Genomic DNA, 24,561 nt, shown 5'->3' with positions numbered 1-24,561 from the left:
GGCAAGATATGACAAAATACCAATTTATAAACTATCAAGGGCTCATGAGGGAGGGAGGAGCGGGGAGGGAGGGGAAAAATGAGGACCTAATGTTGGGGGTTTAAGTGGAGAGAAAATGTTTTGAGAATGATGTACAAATGCACTTTGCACAATTGATGTGTGTATGGATTGTGATAACAGTTGTATGAACCCCTAATAAAATGTTTAAAAAACAAAACAAAGTGTGTGTTTTTCTCTATATAGCACTAAAGGTGGAGAAGAAAAGCAAATCTATAAACAAAAAAACAAGTTTTTACTCACTAATTTCACTCAAACATCTTTCACCAAGCCCATAGTATGTAATGTAACTTTAGGAATCATCCAAATTCCTGAGGAATAAGAATCAAGATCAGCACAAAGCTGGTTCTTATGAAGAGGAGGTCAGACATGTCGTCACTCTCTCAACTTCCTCACTATTTCTGATGCCAGCTGTTGTTTTCCACAGCACTCTACTTGACAGCCGAGTTCTAGTACTCACTGAACGAGCCACGTAGACTTCAAAGGCCATAGTCACAGTTAAATGGTTTTAACTCAGGATCATCATCAACTTGGAAGTAAATACAGCAGTTTATCTTAGTATCAGGATAGCTCTCTCAACTGCCCTCGGCTCCTGGCAGGCCCTTCCAAGTCTCTGTGTTCAGCCTTCTTGCGCTGCTGGCCTCTCCCCACTGTTAACTACCCCCAATTATAGTCAGTGCAGCAATGTGACCAACTGCTGTCATCCTCACACCAGTTTCTGCCATCACTGCTGGTTCTGCTGCCAGGTCCCCTTCTGTGTTCTTGCCACTGGCTCTCTACCACCAGGTCCCTTTTGTGCCTCTTGCTGTCTTCAGCGATTTTTAGGAGGCTCCTTCTACAGAAACACTGGGTCCAGACTGCTCTGCACCAGTCTCTCCTCCATTCTCTCAAAACCTTGGTGGGATTGCCTGCTCACATAAGCAAACTCCTTGTTAATTTCAAGACATGGCACTCCCAACAGGACATAAACTGGTCAGTCCCTGTGTTAGTCTGGGTCCACTAGAGAAACAAATCCATAGAAACTCATTATGTGTAGAGAAGGTTTTATAAAAAGGGTAATTGTACATTAAGAAAGGATCCCAACCCAGTTCAGTCCAAGCCCTTAAGTCTGATATTAGCCCATATGTCCAATACCAATCTATAAAGTCCTCTTCAGGCTCACGAATCACATGCAATGATGCCAAATGCAGGATGATCACAGGGTAGAAAGTTTTTGGATCCAGTGGTGTAAGCATCTCAGCGCTGGCAGGGATCTCCATGTGGCTCCTCCAGTTCCCGGAGCTACATCAGAGTAGGACCATGTGGCTTCTCCTCAGGGATGTCTCACAAGAAGTCAGCCTTGTTAATAGAGAGTCTCCAAGGGAGTGAGCAGAGAGACAATGTCTCCCGCCTCCAAGAAGGAATACAGGATTTCCCAAAATTCTCATGAGAAGGCCATGCCCACCCAGAGACCTTATTAGATATGATCCGATTGACAGACTAGACTCTACTCCTTCACTTGTAATCCTCTCAAACTGACACCAGATTATGTAGCTACCACAGTCCTGTTGGTGGATACCAAGTTGGCTCAATCCTACTACGTGATTTTTCAGGACACTATTTGAACAGTAAATAAACCAATACCCTTGCTAGATGGTGGCAGTCCAGCCAATCCTTTTGGGAGAGTCACAAACCATAAAATGTCAACCAGCTCAGGTCCTATACAAAGGAACATTTTTGCAGGTAGAAACCAGCTTCTTCCCTGGGCAAGTTACTATTTAGAGAAAAAAAAAAAAGAAAGCAAGATGACATAAAGAAATTCATTTCACAACACATCAGGTTCCTTAAAGACTTAGGTTACTTTGATTTCTCTCTGGTGATACGTACAGAAACTTATCTATATTGCAGACCTTTCGGGATGTAATCACAAAGGCAATTAATATCTACTAGAATACTGCTGTATTTACAAAAGAGTGACTGCACCCCATCTTCAATGGTCTGGAAAACTAATATATACTTGTGTACACCACTTAGAAAATAGAACACCATAAATTCATGCCACAATGGAATTGAAAATACATTAAAACAAAATTTAGGGGGAGAAAGACACTAACCGACGGGGGCCACAGGGGAGTATTGGTTATGTCTCCACAGAATTGGGAGTGTGCATGGAGATCCCACGCACCAAACCTTGAGGGCAACATAACCGCATGGAACAACTCATGAACAGAGTGGGCTACAGAGCCGGCCCCAATCAGAGCCAACTGACTCCCTCCCTAGAAGTAAATGCTACAGAAGACAACATTAAACCTACAGGCGGGGGGGTGGGGGGGTGGGGGGCCCGCGCGCTTGCCACTCCCATACAGAAGGAAACCATGAAGAAAAAAGAGAGGCTGAGGATCCAGAGCCCATATTAGCATACCAAGCCTGGAGGACAAAGTCCCTGCACAGAGCTGCTAAGGCACAGAGAGGGCTATAGGAGCAACAAGAGCTCAAGACATGATGTCCCCTCACTGGAGCACACCACAACAGAGGACGATACTGGGGACACACGGCAAGAAGTTAGTCAGGTCTGAATCACCCACAGCAGGGCAAACCAAAAAGGGAACATAACAAGATCAGCAACAGGAGTAAAGAAAAGCCCCTGTGGAGCCCACAAAATAGACTACAGGCTAGGAGAGGCAGTCCCCAGAATTCCCCCAGGACCAGTAGATAGTCACAAAGGTCAGCAGACAGACCTGGAATTATATATGCTTTCTTGTTTTTTTCTTTTCCCTTATTATCTTTTTTTGTTCCTTCTCTTTTTATTCAATCTTTTGTTTTGTTTCCATTGTTCTTGGTTTTGTCTACCTATATATAAGATAGGCATGGGAAGCAAGCCAAAGGAGATAACAACGGGACCCATGGTTCTGGAGGGACTTGGGGGGAGGATGAGGCAGGGGAAAGGAGCAGTGAGCAAACAACACCATAGACAGGGGAACAACTAGGGAATTAAAAGCAACAATGAGAAGGACACAGAGATCCTGGGGGTGTTGGAGAAACAGCAATCTAACTTGAGAGGAATTACTAAGAGGCAAAAGGGAAAGCATGATGATAGGGCAGAAGAAAGGTAAAGGAAACAGAAAAGGTCTAGGAAGCAAACCTATGGATAGAGGTATAAGCATAAGCATGTACATATGTAAATATATTAATGCATAAAAACAGAAGTACTGGCCTATGTACATATATTTATATGGCAATATACTGAAGTAGTGGACAGACTTAGGGCCTCTGTTCAAGTCCTGCCTCAACGCAAGAACACTGTTCTAACCTGGCATTCTGTGATGCTCACCCTCCCTGTAACACTGAAGCACAAATACTGAAGACAAAACGGGTGCATAAGCAAATGTGAAGAAAGCTGATGGTGCCTAGCTATCAAAAGATACAGTTTCTGAGGTCGTAATGGCTAGTAGTAGCCATCTAGCAGAGAAGCAACAAATCCACATGGAAGCACACCAGCCTGTGGGATCAGGAGGTGTCAACGGGATTGGGTAATAGGCATCAGAAGACCCAAGACAAACAAACAAAAACCATATTGTTGAGAATGGGGGAGTTCGGAGCAGAGACCCAAAGCCCATCTGCAGACAATGGGACATCCTCTCATAGAAGGGTTATATGGAAGGGATGAGTCAACCAGGGTGCAGTATAGCACAGATGAAACACAAAATATTCCACCAGCTCCTTGAGGCTTTCTCGACGCCCATTATCGTGATCCCAGTCCTGCCTTTCACTACGGGCTAGACCAGAGCATGTACACAGGTACAGATAAGAGATAAGAGCTCATGACATGGAATCTAGGAACAGGCATGAGAGTAGTGATACCAGGTGGGTAGGGGGAAGGTGGTGAGAGGAGAGGAAGGGGGAACCGATTCCAATGACCGACACATAACCACACACACCCCCAGAGGGATGAGCAACAGAAACCCTGGGAGAAGGGAGATGGTAGTCAGTTTAAGATATGAAAATAATAATTTGTAATTTATCAAGGGGTCACAAGGGAAGGATGGAGGGAGAAAGGGAGAGAGGGAGGGAGGGGAGGCAAAAAACAGGAGCCAATACCAAGGGCTCAAATAGAAAGTAAACGTTTAGAAAATAATGACAGCAACATAGGTACAAATATGCTTGATACAACTGATGTATGGATTGCTATAAGAGCTGCAGAGCCTGCAATGAAATATTTTAATAAAAATTTTTTAAAATTTAACTATTTCCTTTTGCTAAAAGAATGATCACTTAAGTTATTTCCAGAGGAAAAAATCTTGGAATAAAACTTCATTTTTTCCCACTTTAATTCCTACTTTCTGTTACTGTTCTTGCAGTATTTAAATATTATATCTAACATGAAAATGTATTATAGATGTATAAATATTTAAGAAGAGCACTTAAAGGGAGGATCTAATTTTAGAGGAAAGTTCTCACAGGGTCCCGAATCTAATTACTTTTTAATGGACAGAAAATGCAAAATTGACAGAAGAATCCTCCAAAAAAAGAAAGAAATTGTTTTTCGTATATTATAAAATTGATAGGTGCCAGCCCCAATCTCAACTACGTGTGTGGACAGCTGCCCCCACTTCAGAGGACAGCACTGAAGCTACAACTCAACAAGAGGGACATGTCTGACCACAGCCCACAGGAACAAATGAAAGGGGAGGAATAGAGAGTGGAACACATCCTGGCCCACCAAGCCCTAAGAAAGCTATTCCTGCTCAGAACAGCCAATGCACAGAGAGGACCATAGGGCCCGCCCCATCATGAGACATGACGTCCCTCAATGACCCATATTCTTACAAGAGACAACACTGGAGACACAGGAGGGAATAGCACCTGATCAGACCCCACCACACCCAGGCGAAACACTAAGGGCATGCAACAGAACAGCAGAGGAGTTGAGCAACAAAGTACCCAGGGAATACCAAAATTAGACTTTGTGGCCAGGACGTGGCACCACATCAGACTCTACTGGAAAACACTCCTAAAGGTCACCAGACAGACCCTGAACTATTTGTAGGCTTTTCTTTTTGTTGTTGTTGGGGTTTTTTGTTGTTGTTGTTTTGTTTCCTTTGGTTGCTTTGTTTTTCTGCTTGTTTTGTGCATATTATTATCTCTGCATGTCTATCTAGATAAGATAGGCAGGATAAACCATCTGGAGGAGAAAACAACAGGACTGATGGTTGGGGGAGAGGCATGGGAGAGGGGGAGAGGCATGGAAGAGGGGGAGTAGGGGAGGAAGTGGTATTAACAAACCCAGGGACAAGTGATCTAAAATCGATGGCGAGGAGAGTGTAGGAGGCCTGCTAGGGCTTGATCAAGGGCAATGTAACCAAGAGGAATTACTGAAATCCAAATGAAGGTTGAGCATGATAATGGGACAAGAGGGAAGAAAAAGGAAATAAAGGAAAGAACTTGGAAGCAAAGGGCATTTAGAGAGGTCTAAAGATAGGCGTGTACATATGTAAATATATTTATATATGATGATGGGGAAATAGATCTATGTGCATATATTTATAGGTTTAGTATTAAGGTAGCAGATGGACATTGGGCCTCCACTCAAGTGCTCCCTCAATGCAAGAACACTTTGTTTGATTAAACTGGCATTCCATGATGCTCACCTTCCGGACATGATCGCTGAAGACAAAGCGGGTACATAAGCAAATGTGGCGAAGAAAGCTCATGGGACCAGCTATCCAAAGATACAGCGCCTAGGATCTTAAAGTCTTGAAGATAAACAAGCGGCCATCTAGCCCAGAAGCAACAAAGCCCACATGGAAGAAGCACACCAGCCTGTGTGATCACGAGGTGTCGAAGGGATCAAGTATCACACATCAAAGAAAAAAAAAATCATATCATTGAGAATGCGGGGCAGCAGTGCGGAGTGGGAACCCAAGCCAGTCAGGGTGCAGGGTAGCAACGATGAAACATACAACTTTCCTCTAGTTTTTAAATGCCCCCCCCCCCACTATCATGATCCCAATTTTACCTTACAAATCCAGCTATACCAGAGGATGTACACTGGTAAAGATAGGAACTGGAAACACAGGGAATTGAGGACAGATGAACCCTTCAGGACCAGTGGTGAGAATGGCAATACCAGGAGGGTGAAGGGAAGGTGGGGTAGAAAGGGGGAACCGATTACAAGGATCTACATATAACCCCCTCCCTAGGGGGTGAACAACAGAAAAGTGGGTAAAGGGAGATAGCAGACAGTGTAAGACATGACAAAATAATAATAATTTATAAATTATCACGGGTTCATGAGGGAGGTCAGGGCAGGGAGGGAGGGGGAAAAAATGAGGAGCTGATACCAAGGGCTCAAGTAGAAAGCAAATGTTTTGAAAATGATGAGGGCAACAAATGTACAAATGTGCTTGACACAGTGGATGAATGTATGGATTGTGATAAGAGTTGTATGACCCCCCCCAATAAAATGATTTTTTAAAAACTGATAATCAGACAAGTGCATATTTTATGTATTGCAAGAACTATGCATTATTTAGGCTTATTTTTAAGAGCAAAATAAATGCAAAATATAAACCAACTTTCCCTCTGTAGAGGTTCAAATCAATTGTTTAAAGTATATCTATGGAAAAGAATACCACAACCATAAAATCAATAATCTAAAATAGCATCTGAGTCCTAGTATAAAGACTTAAAAGTAACAGCAGCTGGGAGGAGTCTTGAATTCAAAGAATAAAGTTAGAACTCACTAGGGTTATCAAGCAAAAGAACAATTTACCAGCAATGGGAGAAAGTTACACTGTTATCAGACTTCTGCTTCCGAAAGTATTCACGATAGAAAATATTATCATGAATTGAATTATGTCTTCCAATAGTATGTGTCAATTTGGCATTCATGTAAAAATTTGGCAATTATGTAATGAGGTAATCACTTCACGTTGTGATCTGATATGATTAATCAGGTCTAACAATATTAGGTTGGCCTGTAACCCAAAACAAAACAAAACAAGAGAATCAAACAAGAGAATCAAACTCACTGCCATCAGGTTTATTCTGGCTCATAGTGACCCTAAAGGGCAGGGGAGAATTGTCCCTGTGAGTTTCTGAAACTATTCTTTATGGGAGTAGAAAAGTTTCATCTTTTTCTCATAAGGGAGCTGGTGGTTAGCAGCAGCCCAATGCCTAATCACTACACTACCAGGGCTCTCTTAAGGATGTAACATTCTAACTCCTATTTGATGGGAAGGCAAGTTTGCCGAGGTGTGAGTTGTATCACATCTATTTTTGAAACCAAAATCCCAAACCACTTGCCTCTAAGTATGTTTCAACTCATAGTAAGCCCATAGGAGAAACCAAAACTAGTCCTTATTGTTTGAGACTGTAAATCTTCTCCCCCACTGCCCCTTGAAGATCTTAAATCTTATGAGAGCTGACAGCTAAATCTTTCTCCTGCAGAGTAGCTAGTGGGTTTGAACTATTGACTTGCCCTGTTTCCCCGAAAGTAAGACATCCCCCGAAAATAAGATCTACTTACAGTTTTGCCTCTCGCTGAAACATAAGGCATCGCCCTGAAAATAAGGCCCCACAAAGCTACCGTAACTCTGGACTCTGGACCGTAGCAGCGGGCACCGCCACGCAGCTCACTGTTGGCAGCAGTACAGCCAGAGCAGCAGGAAGTATGAGGTCTCTTTTAATAAAACAATAAATGTGTACCGTATTCTTCTTCATGGAAAAATAAGACATCCCCTGAAAATAAGACCTAGCACGTCTTTGGGAGAAAAAATTAATATAAGACACTGTCTTATTTTCAGGGAAACAGGGTAGTAGTTAGCAACCTAACACTTAACCCACTGCACCACCTGGACTCCTCCCTTGTATCTTACAAGATAAAAGGAGAGAGAAGAGTGAAAGAGGAACCCCAGTACCAGCATCAAAGAAGAGCCAGGAGCAGAGCACATCCTTTTGATCCTGAGTCTCTGTGCTGAGAATCTCCACTCATGAGAAGCCTGATGCCAAGACACAGAAATCTCCAAGGATCCCACAGATGTAGAAAGGAGACAAAATTCCTCAAAGTTGTTGTGGTCCCCCCCCTCCTCTGGTAGGTGAGGAAGGGAGCCTTACCCTCGCGCTAGCACTCTTAATTTGAACTTTTACCTTGCTAAACTTTGTGTCAAAGCCATGTATTTGTAGTATTTCTGTGATAGCAGCACTAGATAACTAAGACAAACAGCAAAGAACATTACATAATTGTAAAAGATTGCAAATGTGTTCCCAGACGGCTAAACTAGTTGTTTCTCCATTATCTAATCAAATGCAAAACTACAGCTCCATTGAGTCATTTTCCAGATGGACTAGTGAAATTAAAACAAGTATTTTGGACAAGTTTTAACAATTTTCAATAGTATTAATAACAGCTAACATCACTGTGTTCCTATTATGGTCAGTTTATGTTCAAAGCTCTAACTGCTTTTTATTTATATTAACTCAGAATTCTCCTAACGGTAGCAAGGCCAGGTTTACTACTCCCACAAGGATTTAGTCTGGGAAACCTTGAGAGGCAGTTTTGAGTCGCTATGAGCTACAATCAACCCAAGGGCAGTGAGTTCGGTTTCGTTTTTGTAATCTTGCTAAAGACCATGAGGTACATGTACCATTATTTCCATTGTACAGATAAGGAAGCTCAGAGAAGGTCAAGTATATTTGCCACAGCTAGTAAAGCGCAGGACAAGACTTTCTGCTCCTGGGAAACCCACAGGACAGTTCTAACTGTCCTATAGGGTTGCTATGAGTGCTCACTGATTCAATGAGTTTGAGAGTACAGAACAGAGTTAATATCAGTTCTTAACCCGATTTCTAGACTCCTCAGACCATCCTTCTAACCCAGTGGTTCTCAACCTTCCTAATGCCGTAACCCTTTAATACAGGTCCTCATGTTGTGGTGACCCCCCAACCTGAAAATTATTTTTGTTGCTACTTCCTAACTATAACTTTGCTACTGTTATGAATCATAATGTAAATATCTGATATGCAGGATGTATTTTCATTGTTACAAACTGAACATAATGAAATCAGTATTAATCACAAAAACAGTATGTAATTATATATTGTGAAATATTTATTTCTAATGACAAATAAATGAAATTTTGTCTTGAAGCATGGTATAGCATGGGTAACAGTCTTCACGCTGGGTACTCGTATGTGGGCGAATCTGCATGTGGGCAGACCGGCCTGGAGACGACAGAGGAGCGATGTTTCGGTTCCTAAGACCATCGGAAATATGTCATAGGGGTGGTGGCCCACGGGTTGAGAACCACTGTCCTAACCACAGGATTATGCATTATACTATAAATGACTAAGGCCCATTTCAGAAAATAAGGGCTTTTGTGAAAGCAGATGCATTCCTAACTTGAATTTACTAGGTCAAACCATTTTGTGTTCACTTTACTACAGGATCAGAAGAACTACTACAGAATAAATGTCACCTTTACTTCTGATCTGCCACATTTTAGCATATTAGCTTCTATTATTCATAGAATGTGGATTTTTTTAAAGTAAAAAAGAAAAACGATGATCCCTAAGTGTGATAAAAAGCTTAAAAAAGAAAGTCAGGATTTCCTTGCTACAGCTAAGGCTGCCACCTAGTGTGCTACCACAACACTAACCAAAAAACTCAAGACTGGAGCGTTGGAAGGTTAAAAGATGAACAAAAAAGGAAGAGGGAGGGGCAATTGTTAACATATAGAAGGGGACTTCAAAGGTTTTTGGAAAATTGAAATTAAAAGATAATGGAATTTTCCCACAAACTTTAAAAAAAATCATTTTGTTGGAGGCTCTTACAGCTCTTATCACATCATCCACACATCCATTGTGTCCAGCACATTTGTACACATGTTCCCATCATCATTTTCAAAACATTTTCTACTTGTGCCCTTGATATCAGCTCCTCATTTACTCCCTCACCCCACAAACTTTTGAAAGACCCCTCATACATGTCAGTTTTTAGTATGTCTTCTTTGCAAATTTCCCACTCCTATCATTAATGAAATTTTAGGGGTTTTGTTTTAAAATTAGCAAGTTATACAATATTAAGATTTCCAAAATTGAAAACAGAATTGTTTTCTAACTACAATATGCAACAAACATATTGATATTGTACTCCTGTAAGCTCAAAGGCAGAAATATTACTTTGATATTCCTACTACCATCTTGATAACCTCTGATAATACTTTGATAACCCTGGTATCACTGAATGAAAGACTCAAAAGATGCTTGAAGAAAATATCTCAACTGGTTTTCTAATTTTATAATCATAAACTGTACCTCTAATGTAATTCACAATCAGGGATCACTTTGCCACCTAGAGTATATTTGACAATATCTGGTGATATTTTGGGGTGTTCTGGATGGTGGGGGAAGAGTATGTTACTGTTACATCCAACAATGCACACAGCAATGCCCTACACTCAATTATCCAGCCCAAAATGTCAATACTGCTAGGGTGGAAATTAAACCCTCAGCCACCTTTCTTATACAAATTGAGTCTGAATTCAATTGTTTTATATAAATGCACACACCCCCAAAATAAAATGGGGGGAGCACATTTTTTACTAATGTAACACACTTGATTCCTCAGAAATGTATAGTATTAGTATAGTGTGTGTGTGTGTGTGTACTGTTTTTCCCCTTGTTAAGAAAACAAACTGCCTTTTACATTTTTTCAGAACCTCACTAAGAATTTTTACCACTAAAGGAAGACACTAGTTGTGGTATATAAGTTGCTGACATGTCAGTAATAGTCTACTTGTAGGTATAGCATTCATTGTTGAGTCTACATATAAATAGCGATGTGTTCCCTTTACATTTTCGTATAATTTGAATTTTTATAAATACTGAAAAAAATTCAAAATGAAGTCAATGTTTCTCTTTTATGTTACAGTTAGGATATTAAACTTATTTTTTAAGAAATTATACGTCGTTTATAGCAGGGGATCTCAAGCTATGGCCTGCGGGCCACAGGTGGCCCACCGGGTGTGTTTACCCGTTTGGTTTTTTACTTCAAAATAATATATGTGCAGTGTGCATACGAATTTGTTCATAGTTCTTGTTTTTTATAACTATAGTCTGTCCCTCCAACGGTCTGAGGGACAGTGAACTAGCCCTCTGTTTAAAGGTTTGAGGACCCCTGGTTTATAGTATCAATTTCATTTTACAAAAGCAGAGAAAATGTTACAAAATATTTGCTATAAAAAGGGTCTGCTGACCCTGATTAAAAAATGTAAAGTGCAGCTGTGGGGGAGGGGGTACAGGCACCTCAGTAGCACAGTGGTTAAGTTCTCTTCTGCTAGCTCAAAGGTTCTCCTTAAGATAGATGTGGCAGTTGGCTTTCATAAAGATTCCTAAACTACTCTCGCTGCAATTGAGTCAATGCTGATCCACAGCAACTCCCTGTGGGTTGCTGAGACTGTAACTGTTTACAGGAGTAGAGAGCCCAGTCTTTTTCCCAAGGGGTTGCTGGTGGTGGTCTTGAACTGCCAACCATGCAGACAACAGCCCAATACATAACCACTACATCCACATAGATTAAACTTGGAACCCTTGTGGGGGCAAGTCCTATGTAAGCTTCATAGAGTTGCTAGAAGTCAAAAGGCACTCAAAAGCAACAGGAATTAGAGCAAAATGTCCAAATCTCTCCTACAGTCTTTGCCTTTGCTATTCCCTTTGCCTGCAGTCCTCCTGACACTCTAAAATCTAAAACTTAAAACCAATGGGCATTTTCTGTTACTTTGCAAGGTGGGCTCTGTATCATTCGATCTCATATTTCACTGAGACCTTTTCTGAGTCCACCCTCCCCTTGTATCATTAGCACCTTTTGTTCCTCCCCTTCACTGCCTTCGTGGCATTCATGCAATCTGTCATCAGGTTTAATTTTGTATACTGTCTATACCCCCCTTTAGAATGTCAGCTCTGTGAAGCACAGACTAGTTTGGGGTTTGGGAGATCAATCAATATTTGCTCAATGAATTCATGAATAAGTAATAAAAGATTGTGGCAAAAATCCCAGGAAGTGTCAACAAAGGGCTAAATAGGCAGGAGAAAGAGAAATTAACAATCTGTTATCTACAATTTTAAGCAAATTACTTAATGAAGAAAATGACTTTATACGCACACACATTGAGTCAATAATTTTGACTCATAGCAACCTTATAGGATAGAGCAGAACTATTCAATAAGGTTTCCAAGACTGTCAATCTTTAAAGAAGAATAAGTGAAGGGTAGAATGCATCATATAATAAAGATTATAAATATAAAATGACACTCAAGATACACTCAAAAGATTAACCTCAATCATATGATATCTACAAAGGGAATGCCTAAAACAAAAGAACACAGTTGGAAAGTAGTAGCATAGGAAGAGGTTGTGCTAGTAAGTAGCATTAGCTAAAGCCCAACTTCAAGGAAAATAATACTAGATAGGACCGCAAAGCTTCTAGTTACAGTCTTGTTTAAGACAATAAATGTCCTTAAATAATAAAAACTGACATTAAAATTTTAAAAAGAGATGCAATCAATAAACTATGAAATCAAAAGATGTGCATGAAAACACATGACAGCAGTTAAGTACAGCAATTACTGGGGCAAAATCTAGAAACATAGAAAAGGAGGGGGGAGGGATGTAATTGCTCAGTCCTCCCTCATATCCAATATACATATTTAAAAATAGTACACTGAGGAGCTGATACCAAGGGCTCAAGTCGAAAGCAAATGTTTTGAGAATGAGGAGGGCAACAAATGTACAGATGTGCTTGACACACAATGGATGGATGGATAGATTGTGATAAGAGGTGTACGAGCCCCCAATAAAATGATTTAAAAATATATAGACAGTAAGGCAAAAAATATTGTCAACTCGGGTTCTAATTCATACATGTGCAGTTTCATTGCACAGAAAATGTGTTTAAAATTGTCTCTGCAACCAGTGGATAAATGCAGACAAGATCTCTCAGAAATACACTTGTCTGTGACTCCTGGTGCGTTCCAAAAAAGATCCAACCGAAACAGTGGCTTCGCAGGGGATTTGCTGGATCCGTTCCATTCAAGGCAGAGAGATCAGCTCAGAAGGTGAGGGCTTCTGTTTCCGGGGACTGCTGAGGGGTCCTCTTGATAGGTTTCTTAAAGGACAGAGGGAAATCATAGGGGCTCAGTAGAAGAAACTTTGTGGAAATGGAAAACTGCTCTAGTGAGTAAAAAGCCAGGAAAATTGTGCCAAGGAGAAGTTTCCATCACAACAACGCACCCACTTACTCTTCAAGGGTAGCAGGGCTGTCTTCGAGAATTTTTGTTGAAAAAACTTACCTCTAACAGCCCTAATCTTGCCCCTTCAACCTCTTTTTGTTCCCCAAACTGAAAGAACATTTCAAAAGAACACACGTTGATTTTCAAGGAAGCCCAAAACTGCTTTTTTGACATCATACAATTTAAAGACCACAGAATTCTTTGGGAAAGGGCTAGAGATGAAAATATTGCCTTCAAAAGTGTACAGGCATAGGTGGCGAATTTACATTTTGATATATTTATTTTTATTTAATAAGGTTTCTTTGAATTTTCATCAATACTTTTAGACTTATATGGTAATTGGATTTTCTATCAAAACAAAATCACAGTCACAACAACCTAAGTGAAACAGATAAACCAAGACCTATCTTAAAAAAAAGAAAAACCAGAACTAAAACACTAGCAAGAAGGGGGGAAAACTCCCTGGGGGACAGACAATCAAAAAGTGGATGAAGGGAGATGTCGGACAGGGCAAGATATGACAAAATAACCATTTATAAACTATCAAGGGCTCATGCGGGAGGGGGGAGCGGGGAGGGAGGGGAAAAATGAGGACCTAATGTCAGGGGTTTAAATGGAGAGAAAATGTTTTGAGAAACGATGTACAAATGCGCTTTACACAATTGATGTGTGTATGGATTGGGATAACAGTTGTATGAGCCCCAAATAAAATGATTTTTTTAAAAGAAAAAAAAAAAAAAAATTACCTATGGGTGTGGCAAGGGAGGATGGGGAAATAGGGAGCTAACAGCTGTGAGTATGAGAAAGAAGAAAATGTGCTGAAACTGATTGTGATGTGAATGCCCAACTCTTCTGAATATGATCGAACTATTAAATTGTATGATATATGAATTAAATGCCAATAAAACTATTAAAAAATAGAAGAAGAAAAAAAAAAGAAGGGGGGAAAATTTTCAAAAAGTGAACAAGATCTAGGACCAAACTCTACAGAATAATTTTCCAGGAAAACATAAGTAAGCAATTATTAGAAATTAAAAACAAAGTACATGACCAAAGAAAAAATTAGGAATGTTATATTTTTTGAAAGGCAGCAAGATATACTAGTGAATGAATACTTTAAAAATTTTTAAACAATCAATATCCTCTTAAAGAATGGGAAGAAAGTCAGCAACAAAGATCTTGAAAGATACAGAAATATATTTTATCAATTTATTTCCCAATACCTTCCTAATAAACCTCATAGCAATAAAGAAATATATGGCTACTTCAGTTTTTAAAAAAGTCTGTATATGTAAGGACATTTGCTGCATGGCTAAATATTTTGAAATCTATCCCATACAATGCAGTATTAAACAGTTATGCAGCATTATAGAATATCTCTAATATATAGAAGTCAACTAAAAGAATAAACATCAAGCTATTAACAGAATTTATAACTGGGTGTGTAAGATACCTTCTTTTACTAAGAAGCACATATGATTACTTTCATGACTTGGAAAAAAAGTGAGAAATCCTCATTTTGTCCAAAGGTCATATAAAATGGCAAATGAAACTAGGGGTATTATTAATGAACACAAGTAAAAAATACACAACCAGGGCTGTGTAGGTGAGATGGGTGGGGGGGCAGGCGATGCCATGGAGAAAGATAACAAATATCCTTTTTTCAAAAGGAAAGAAATTTTCCAACATAGAGAGGGGACAGTAAAAGGGCTCAGCTGAGAAGAGTAGAATATGTGCACAAACCCCTCAAATGACTGAACTGACAGAAGTGATAGGGACCAGCCAGGGTTCTGGCAGGTTGGCCAGGGTTCTGGCAGGTTGGCAAGGACAAACCCTTGAGTATATGTGCACCATCTGTAAGTGGGGGTACAATATGAACGGTCAACCAATAGCTGAAGGTCCACCCTTAGTGGCAAAAAAGCTCAACTTTCCACCCAGCAGATATCTCAGACTAATTAAGATGTCCATCCCCATAATCTTGATGGGTATAACCTTGAATAAAGTCATTCCCTCCACTCAAACATTTTTCCTCTCTCTAGTCTGAATATTTTCTTGGGAGTGTGACAAGAACCAAGAGAAGACACACACAAAAAAAAAAAAGAACCAAGAGAAGTCAGGTCGGAAGTCTCCAGTCCCCCCAGTAACAACAGGAAAAAGCTAAGCAAAGTTGAAACAATGGTCCTCACAGGGGCAAACAATGACAATGGTTTAGCGTGGAGATCACATGAAAATTCAGGTATATTACCAAACACAAAATATACTTACTCCTAAAGTTCTCTGACGAAATACTATCAAGAAAACTTAGAGTTTCATGTTATATCTTTGGGTACTACTAGTATCCATTTGCCAGTTTTGAAACTTCAACTAACAGAAGAGATCTCCTATGCTCTGCTGCCATCTGCAGAGCTGACTTAATACAGAAAATTTCCACTAAGGAAGGTTAAGTATGTTGCTTGTTGAAGTGGCAGAGGGATAGCTGTTGGAATCAGAACTGATGAAAATAAATTATACCAGAGCATGCACACTGCTACAGATAAGAGCCCACAACACAGGGAATCCAGGATAGATAAACCCCTCAGGGCCAACAAGGAGAGTATAGATACCAGGAGGATTAAGGGGGGGCGGGGGTTTGATCACAAGGATCAACCTAGAACCCACTGCAAGGGGGACAAAAACGGAAAAGTGGATGAGGGGCGATGGAGGATGATGTTTAAGATGTGGGAAATATAATCTATAACTTATCAAGGGTTCGTGAGGGAGAACAGGTGGGGGAGGGAGGGGAAAAATGGGGAGCTGATATCAGGGGCTCAAGTGGGAAGAGAATGCTTTGAAAATGATGATGGTGGCATATGTGCAAATGAGCTAGACACACTGGATGAATGTATGGATTGTGATAAGAGATGTAAGAGCCCCCAATAAAAGTATTATTTAAAGAAAAGAAAGAAGTTAACAATACACTCACGACAAAAACATACTGTGAAATGCATACAATCAAATGATGTATCTAAGAAAGGTTGCCTGTGGGAAGGAAGAGAAATGAGTTTGGGAAAGGTAGACGAAGGAAATAAAACCAATTTATAACTAATAAAACTATCCATTTATATAAATAGATAAATTACACTGCTAAAGCATAAATAAACAGCATAAATTAATATGTAGCATTATGGACTGTCAACACCAGAACTCCCTAATATAAAACCAGTTAAGTAGCTGTCTTAATAGAATGTGATTAGTACTACGGAAAGGCACATCTTTTTATTATTATAAGATCTTTAATATTTGAGTATGTGATAATTGTGCTAAGTTTTCTTTATAACTGTAATCTCCTCCTCCTCATACGTAACTAAGTTAAGTATGGTAAAGACTACATATAAGCATGCTCAAGAGGGTATTAACAAGCCTCAGGAAGGAGAACTGGCATGATGAGCCCTCAGCACTCATCACCCTCTGACATTTGTTAGCAGGCTTACCTTTATTGGTTAGTGCCAAGGTATCGGACAGTTCACCCTCCAAGTGGGCAAATGGCATGTCACGTCAGTTTTGGGGCATAAAAATGAGGGATTTTCTCTATCCCAAGACTATGGTACAAAATGCCAGATCCACTGAAGAAAAGTTCAGCCCACCTAAGCCTACTTGGCCTGGGAGAATCAGCAGGTTCCCTTTTCCAAGTCCTCACCTATGGTACAAAGTAGGATCACCTAAGAGTCGTCACCTATACCCTGAAAACCTTCTCCAAGCAGCGTCGCAGCTTTAAAAAAAAGGATCAAAATTTGTCTTGCCATATGTTGTCTTTAGGAGCCTGGTGCTACAATGGTTACTTGCTCATTCTAACCCAAAATTCAGCAGTTCAGACCTACCAGCTGTTCGATCCACAGGAACAGTGTATGGTAGTCTATTTCCATAAAGACTTATAGTCTTAGAAAAATCCTATGGGGCAGCTTTACTCTGTCCTATAAGGATCGCTATGAGTTAGAATTGATTCGCCAGTAACAGGTTTGGCTATCAGCTGTCTGCTTCTTGTAAAAAGCTAATGTTCTGGGAGCTATCTGGTGTGTGTAGGTTTGAGTTAGTGCCTAAAACCAAAAAAAAGGAAACCCTGACAGAGCCCCAGTTTCATCCTAAGTCTTGAGATAGTCACAATGCCATCTTGAGTACCACACATTCACTTTCGGATCACGAACCTGCCATGGTGAACTCCCAGTGAGACAAGGCCGGGCAGTCCAACAACTACTCCCTGCCACCGAGTTCATGCCCTAGAGGGCAGAGTAGAACCGCTCTTGTTAGTTTTGGAGACTAACTGTTAAGGAAAATGGAAAACCTCTCCTTTCTCCTGTGCAGTGGATGCGAGCCTAACTCCTAACAACTACACCCCTAGGGCTCCAGGTAGGGCAGTAGGCCCAGCAATCTCCTTGGTAAACCAGCATGGCAGGGGCAGTTCCTCCTATGAGCTGACAAGACATACGTATGGAATAAGGTAGGCTTAAAGAAGTTCCCCTACAAGAACAAGATATGCAAACAGAAGAGGTCCATCTCCTTGCCCTCCCCAATTCTGGCCTGATGGATCAATAAAAAAACCCCTCCTGACTAGTTTTACTACAAAACTTTGACAAAGGTATTGCAGAACCTATAGTCCATGTGTATCTCATTGGTTGAAAGAATCAAACCATTATCAATGTGTAAATCACGTATGGCTCTTCAGTCATACAGAGCTTTGATGGTGGTCAGTCCTTTTCTGATCTGTCTTTTCTCTACCGCATACGCCTCATAAAATTCTGGTTTTCCTCTCTATTATAATCTTGTGATGATTTTCCCTGAAGACAGGTTATAATCAGAAAGATGTAATATTCATGGACGAATGTAATATTCATGGATGAATCATCCCTAATGAGTGGTCCCTTTCATCTAATGGCCTTCTCGATATTTTGAAATTGGAAGTTTTATGTCTCTCAACTCAGCATGAAAGTCAAAGTCCAAGTAAATCAGATTCAAAGCAATACAAAAATTGCTAAGCAGTATCCACATCTCTGTTAAATGGATAACTACCACTACAATTCACAGAGGGAGTGGACTATTAGCCTGCAAGTTTTTAAAAACTTTACATAGTCTTCCCTTTATTATTACAAAGAAGGCACTGAGACACAGGGCTGTCTCTCCAGGATCTATTAAATTGATAAGCATGGCCTAAGAATCAATGACATCGAACTGTCAAGGTCAGCTAGAGGTGTGGACGACCCATCCCAACTCTGTCTCACATGATAATGAGGCACAAAAGCCTTGAGTTATGAAATCAATCGCTGGGCTGGAATAAGGACTGATCAGAACGCAACAATGGGGTCAATGGGAAAGCACTGAAAGGACTGAGGCGAGGTGAGCCCAACAACCCGGCCCCTATAAAATCCAGTATCGTATACCTAGATTGGGTTGTTGTCCTCACATCATGAGGCAACCTGCTTCATTACTGAATAAGCAAGTATAAACAAGTACACTTTGCTTATCATTCAATCTTTGCTCCACTTATTGTCATGTACTGAGGTCTTGCATGTGTAGCTCCCTCTGCTATGACTCAGGAAAAACATTCTAGTGGGAAAGAAAAGCCTAATTTTTTCCACATAACACAATAATTTTGAAAAAACACAACATTTTGTTTCCTATAAGAAATCATGGTCATTTAAGTAACTCCAAGCTGACTTAAAATTCTACCTACAAGCACCTCAAGTTTGAGTATCAAAAGCCAGATAAAAAAAAAAAAAAGCCAGATAACAGAAAAAGGAACAAGACTTGTTCAAAATAGCTCATTCTATAAAATCTTTTTACTGAATACCATATTAAAAATAGTAAATATGATTACCAGGCAGCTACCTAACAATTTCACTATTTGGAGCCTAATATCACCATTTTACATCCTATTATACATCTGTATTATAGACAATTTTACTATGGGTTTATATTGCTTTTGAAATTTTATAATTGAGCTAGTTTAAAGTATTTTCATGCCGTTTTATGAAATTTTTAAAGTACTAAAAAATTGCAGGAATTATCAGCTTAAAAGAAGATTTATACTTGTACAAGCAAAGATATGTCTTATAACTTAACCCTTGTTTAATATCCACATCCAAATAAAATGATTTTGTGAATAAATACACTCATTCAAAAACAAAAATAATAATATCTATATAACAAGGACTGCCAAATATTTCATTAAAACCCAATATAAAGGTCCCTTACATCTAGTAGGAAACTGAACATATTACTTGACAACTAGCACTGTCTAACTACCAGAGAAGAAAAAAAAAATGGATCTCCTTCATTATTCCTTATTCATTTGACAGTCACACGTTGAAGTTTATTGTGCCAACCTGGCTGAAAAACACATGTGGAGTTAATTGAAAGGCAGAGAGATAAATGGCTCAGTGAGCCTCACCTTTGGAGTTCTTGGGTCTCTTGCTTTGTGATGGTCAGACCAGGGTGCAGCTGCCTTAGCCAGTTCCCGCTTCAGCTGGCAAGGCTCACTTCCTGCGAGACATCCCTGAGGAGAAGCCACATGGACCTACCCAGATGCAGCCCTGGGTGCTGAAGCAGCCATGTGGAGACCCCTGTCAGCGCTGAGATGCTTACACATTCACTGACTTGGCTTTCCTCCTGCAGTCGGCATCATTGTGTGTGTTTTGTGAGATAGAGGAGGACTTTGTGGATTGGTGTCGGACATATGGGCTAATGTTGGACTTACAGGCTTGGGCAGCACTGGGTTGGGATGTTTTCACTTATCCTTTATATAAAACTCTCTCTTACACATATGAGTTTCTGTGGATTTGTTTCTCTAAAGTACTCAGACTAACACACATGTGATTTAACAGAACACTGGTCACAAAAAGCTTGTTCCTTTTTATCATCATCTATCAAGCTTTCATTATCAAGATATGAAGCTATATTTGTAAAATAATAGACACAAAGAAATAAAGTCCTTTTGGTAAAGTTATGGGAAAGAAATTACGAGCTGTTACAATTAATCTAAAATATTTCTAGTAGCAGATTTTATTTATTTTTTAATCATTTTATTGAGGGCTTTCACAGCTCTTATAACATCCCACACATTAATTGTATCAAGCATATTTGTACAGATGTGGCCATAATTTCCAAAATATTTTCTACTTGAGGCCTCTTTTTTTCCCCCTCCTTCCCCTACAGATTTAAAATTTCATTCCAAAAACCAATGTTAGACACTGGGATCATTAGATGCTCTGTCATAAAGCATGATGATTATAATGCTTTAAAAGTAATGCCATACATTTTAAATTTATATAGATACTAAATTTCAGCGCTCAAAAGTATAGTCTTGTGGGCTACAAAAGTATTCATATAGAAAGGCTCACCTTCATCCACAGAAAACTGGCAGCTCTTGTCATTGAAAAAAAGAATTTTCTTCTTATCAGGACGATTTACAAATAGTATCTGGTCCCCTAGAGCCTTAAAGATACAAAAGATTGTTCAGTTAACTCAAAATTGACCAAAGAGAGAGAGAAACATGCTTTTTGTTTGTTTTCTCTGCACAACAGAGGGCTCTCATTTCTTTTATTTCTCAGTATATACCATTAGAGTTCACTGGACTCAATTTTAGTTTTTGAGTGTTTTTGTAAGTAATCTAAACTATTCTTTAAAGATTGGTTTTCTGATTTTCATTAAGAGGTGTTTTCCCTGTATTTTAAAAAGTAAATAAAAATCCATCCTTTATTACAAAATCCATCCATATTACAATTAATATATGGGTCCATATGGGGCCTTTTATTAATCTAAGATACATTGTGGGATCTTACTGGTTTTATTTTTCCTCTATCTTGAAATATTTTGCTACATATTCATCATAACTATCTTTTATTTCCCGTTATGGGCTCATTAAGTAGACAGAGGTGGGAAAAGTGTTTTTCTCATGGGAGGAATGGTACATATAAAAGTTCCACTGTAGAAAATGTAAAGATAACATCAGACAATTTAAAATCACTCAGTGGTTCTATGGACAATAGATTGACAGGGAAAATGGAAGAAATTAACTAGTTGGCCTTGCTAATATTTCAGACTTGGTAAAGGTGGATGAAATCAAAGTGAGACCAGGAACATCCTATTTGTTAGTTATAACTGTGCTTCTGGTTATCTAGCCTCCAAACCTTGATTTACTCTATCTTATCCCTTAAAAGCTGACTCAGAGAAAAATAATTGGAAGGTAATAAAATTTTTCCACAAACGTTCTAAAGGCCTTGTGTAATTCTGCAAAGGTTTCAGTCTCCCTTCATGTTGTGTCCCATTTTAGTAATTTTTCTCAATACTTCAAATGTTTTCATAATACTATCACATACCTAATAGACTACTTACTCAAATTCACGGCCATCAAGTCAATTCTGACTCATAGAGGCCCTATAGAGTCAGGTAGACATGCCCCTAAGAGTTCTGAGACTGTAACTGTTTGGGGGGATAGAAAGCCCCATCTTCCTCCCACCATATGGCTGGTGGTTTTGAACTGCAGACTTTATGGTTAGCAACCCAACCACCGGAGCTCCTTACTACAGCACAGTCTAAACACCGCCTTTTATATGCATGGGAAAACACAAAAATGCATGTGACTATTTTATTGTGATATGTGCTTTATCGTGAAAATCTGGATCCAAGCCCACAGTACTTCTAAGTATGCTAACTCTCAGATCAATGCGCAATTCAGCATTTCTGCACCACTCAGAGTTCTAACAAGTGCTTAAACATAAGCTGACTGTACTTCTGCCTCTGCCAGAGGGCTCAAATGCTTTTTATAGATTTTCTCAGTTCTAGCCCAGCATTAAGGCCAAAAGCAAAAAAAATCATGCAGTGATTCAGAAGTATCATTTTACAATGAAATAATATGGTTTTATTGTTGTTTTAAATAAAAAGGTATAGATTATTTTGTAAAAGCAACCAGTAAACAGTGCATGTTCACCTTTTACTTAATGCATGTTCACCTTTTATACAAAAACGTATTACAGTATATACTTGAACATATGCCGACTTGAATATCAGTCGAGGCACCTAATTTTACCACAAAACTTGCACTTAAAATGTGCTGAAAAACTCAGCTTATACACAAGTATATACGGTACTTTTATTTTTTTTAAAGCTACTGCTTACTTACTTCTATCCTCAGCAGATAAAAGGTTATTTATTTATCTAATTCTCTCCAAACAAGATCTGTAACCTAATACATTTTACTTTTAGGCTTAGCATTTTAAAAAATTCGGAGTTAACCCTCACTAGTTTCCTTTAGGCAATCTCTTCCCAATTTCAACCTTACATGTTTTTACATCTGCATGAGTATTTAACCACCAAACCAGCAAACCTTTTCTAAAATGATCTTAAGTAACCTTAGCAGTCCCTTGATTCTATCTTCCTAACAGAAAAAGAACCTTAAAAATGGTATTCACAGGAGTTTAAGACTAGAGACACTCAATTTCCCATCAATCCTTCAACTCCCCTTTTAGAGAGATTGGGGGGGAAGCAGATTATTTGGATAAATTATTTCTTAAGTACTGTGGAGAGGTTCTAGATTCTGTAAGGCAAAGGTCAAGTTTGGTCACAATTACCCTTGAAAAAAATATCCTAAAAGTTCCTTAAATCAACAAGTTTCTGGGCCCTAGGTCATTAAGCAATCATAAACCAATAAAATAAATAATTGCTCTTTGTATTTCAATTATAGTTCCTCTATCTTTGAGAAGAAAGGAATTTCTCTCATGTTCTTTTTGCCAAATCTGTATCATTGAATTCATGTAAGTTAAAGCAAATGATTTAACTCAGAAAAGATAAAACAAAAGAATAAAAATGTTTAAAACCATCAAAATGACACCAGTTATCCACAAAGGATATTATTTCCAGGCAGAAAGAAGAGAAAGATTACCTTGACAGCTTTCTGTGAATTGGGCAGTCCTTCTTCAATGTCTTCCAAAAGGATCCCTCCTAATCCTCGCTGGTCATGCTTATCTAAGAGCCTAAGGAGGGCCTTCTTATCTTTCAAGTTATACTTGGGCTTGAAGGCATACTTCCCATCTATTACTTCAATTTTGGGATTGTTGACTAATGCCTGTAACAGTGATACAATTTGGATATATTAACAAATGGAAAACTTCATATACAAGTTCTTAAATTCCACAAATTAACACTACCTAATACAGTAACAGATTAAAACACCTTACGAATTCCAAATGGCAGATCTAAAATGCTGATGAACAGTGAATGGAGATGAACATACTGCAGCTTTTTTTAAAGAAGCTATATATTATTTATATAAATTCTCTAGATGAGAAGTAAATCATTTTATGACAACTACTCTGAAAAAAGATGTACCCATATTCTTTGAGTACAAAAGAGGGGAAAATAAATACAACAACAATTAACACTAATAAAGTAAATTTCATATTGCCCACCAAAGTATAGTTTATCATTCATTGGCATTATAACGTTTTAAGCAACATTACCCTAGTGACTTTGGAACCAGGGCGTGGTACCCAGGCAGACTGGACTGGAAACCACTCTTAAAGGCCAACAAATGTTCCTTAAACTAACTACAAGCTTTTCTTTTTTGATGTGTTTTGTTCTTTGTCAGTGGGTTTGTTGTTGTTGTTGTTTAGTTGTATATTGTTGCTTGGTTTTGCTCTGTCTTGTTTTTGTGCATGTTATTATCTCCACAGGTCTGTCTAAATAAAATAGGCTGGATGAACAATCACAATCTGGAGGAGAAAACAACGGGACCGATAGCTCGGGGGGACATGGGAGAGGGGGAGGTGGGGGGGAAAGGAAGTGGTGTTGATAAACCCAGGGACAAGAGAACGGGTGATCCAAATTGGTGGTGAGGTGGGTGTGGGAGGCCTGGGAGGGCATGATCAAGGGTAATGTGACAAAGAGGAATTGCTGAAACTCTGGTGGGGACAAAGCATGATAGAGGGACAGGAGGAAAGTCAAGGGAAATAGAGCAAAGAGCTGGGAGGCAAAGGGCAGTTATAGAGGTCTAGATAAAGACATGTACATATGCAAATATATTTATGTATGAGGATGGGGAAATAGATCTATGTGCGTATATTTATAGTTTTAGTATTAAGGTAGCAGAAGGACATTTGGCCTCCACTCAAGTACTCTCTCAATGCAAGAATACTTTCTTCTATTAAATTGGCATTCTATGATGCTCACCTTCCCGACACAACTGCTGAAGACAAAGCATGTGAATAAGCA

General features: G+C 39.2%; 1 protein-coding gene across 1 annotated transcript in view; it reads right to left on the bottom strand.

The window, feature by feature from the left end:
• The window catches only part of GTF2E2 (general transcription factor IIE subunit 2), an 86,119-nt gene that overhangs the window by 8,594 nt on the left and 52,964 nt on the right, over positions 1 to 24,561 (bottom strand). The window contains exons 4-5 of the mRNA XM_004696194.2: positions 23,234 to 23,416; positions 20,694 to 20,787 (exon numbers count right to left, since the gene is read on the bottom strand). Coding sequence (XP_004696251.1) covers positions 20,694 to 20,787; positions 23,234 to 23,416 — 277 coding nt within the window. The remainder of the gene's footprint in view (positions 1 to 20,693; positions 20,788 to 23,233; positions 23,417 to 24,561) is intronic.

This window comes from Echinops telfairi, unplaced genomic scaffold (assembly GCF_000313985.2).
Source record: "Echinops telfairi isolate 266 unplaced genomic scaffold, ASM31398v2 ScPeMD7_9;HRSCAF=40, whole genome shotgun sequence".
In the NCBI taxonomy this organism is placed as follows: Eukaryota; Metazoa; Chordata; class Mammalia; order Afrosoricida; family Tenrecidae; genus Echinops; species Echinops telfairi.
The sequence above is the reverse complement of the archived record's forward strand: the minus strand, read 5'-3'. Positions and strand labels throughout refer to the sequence as shown.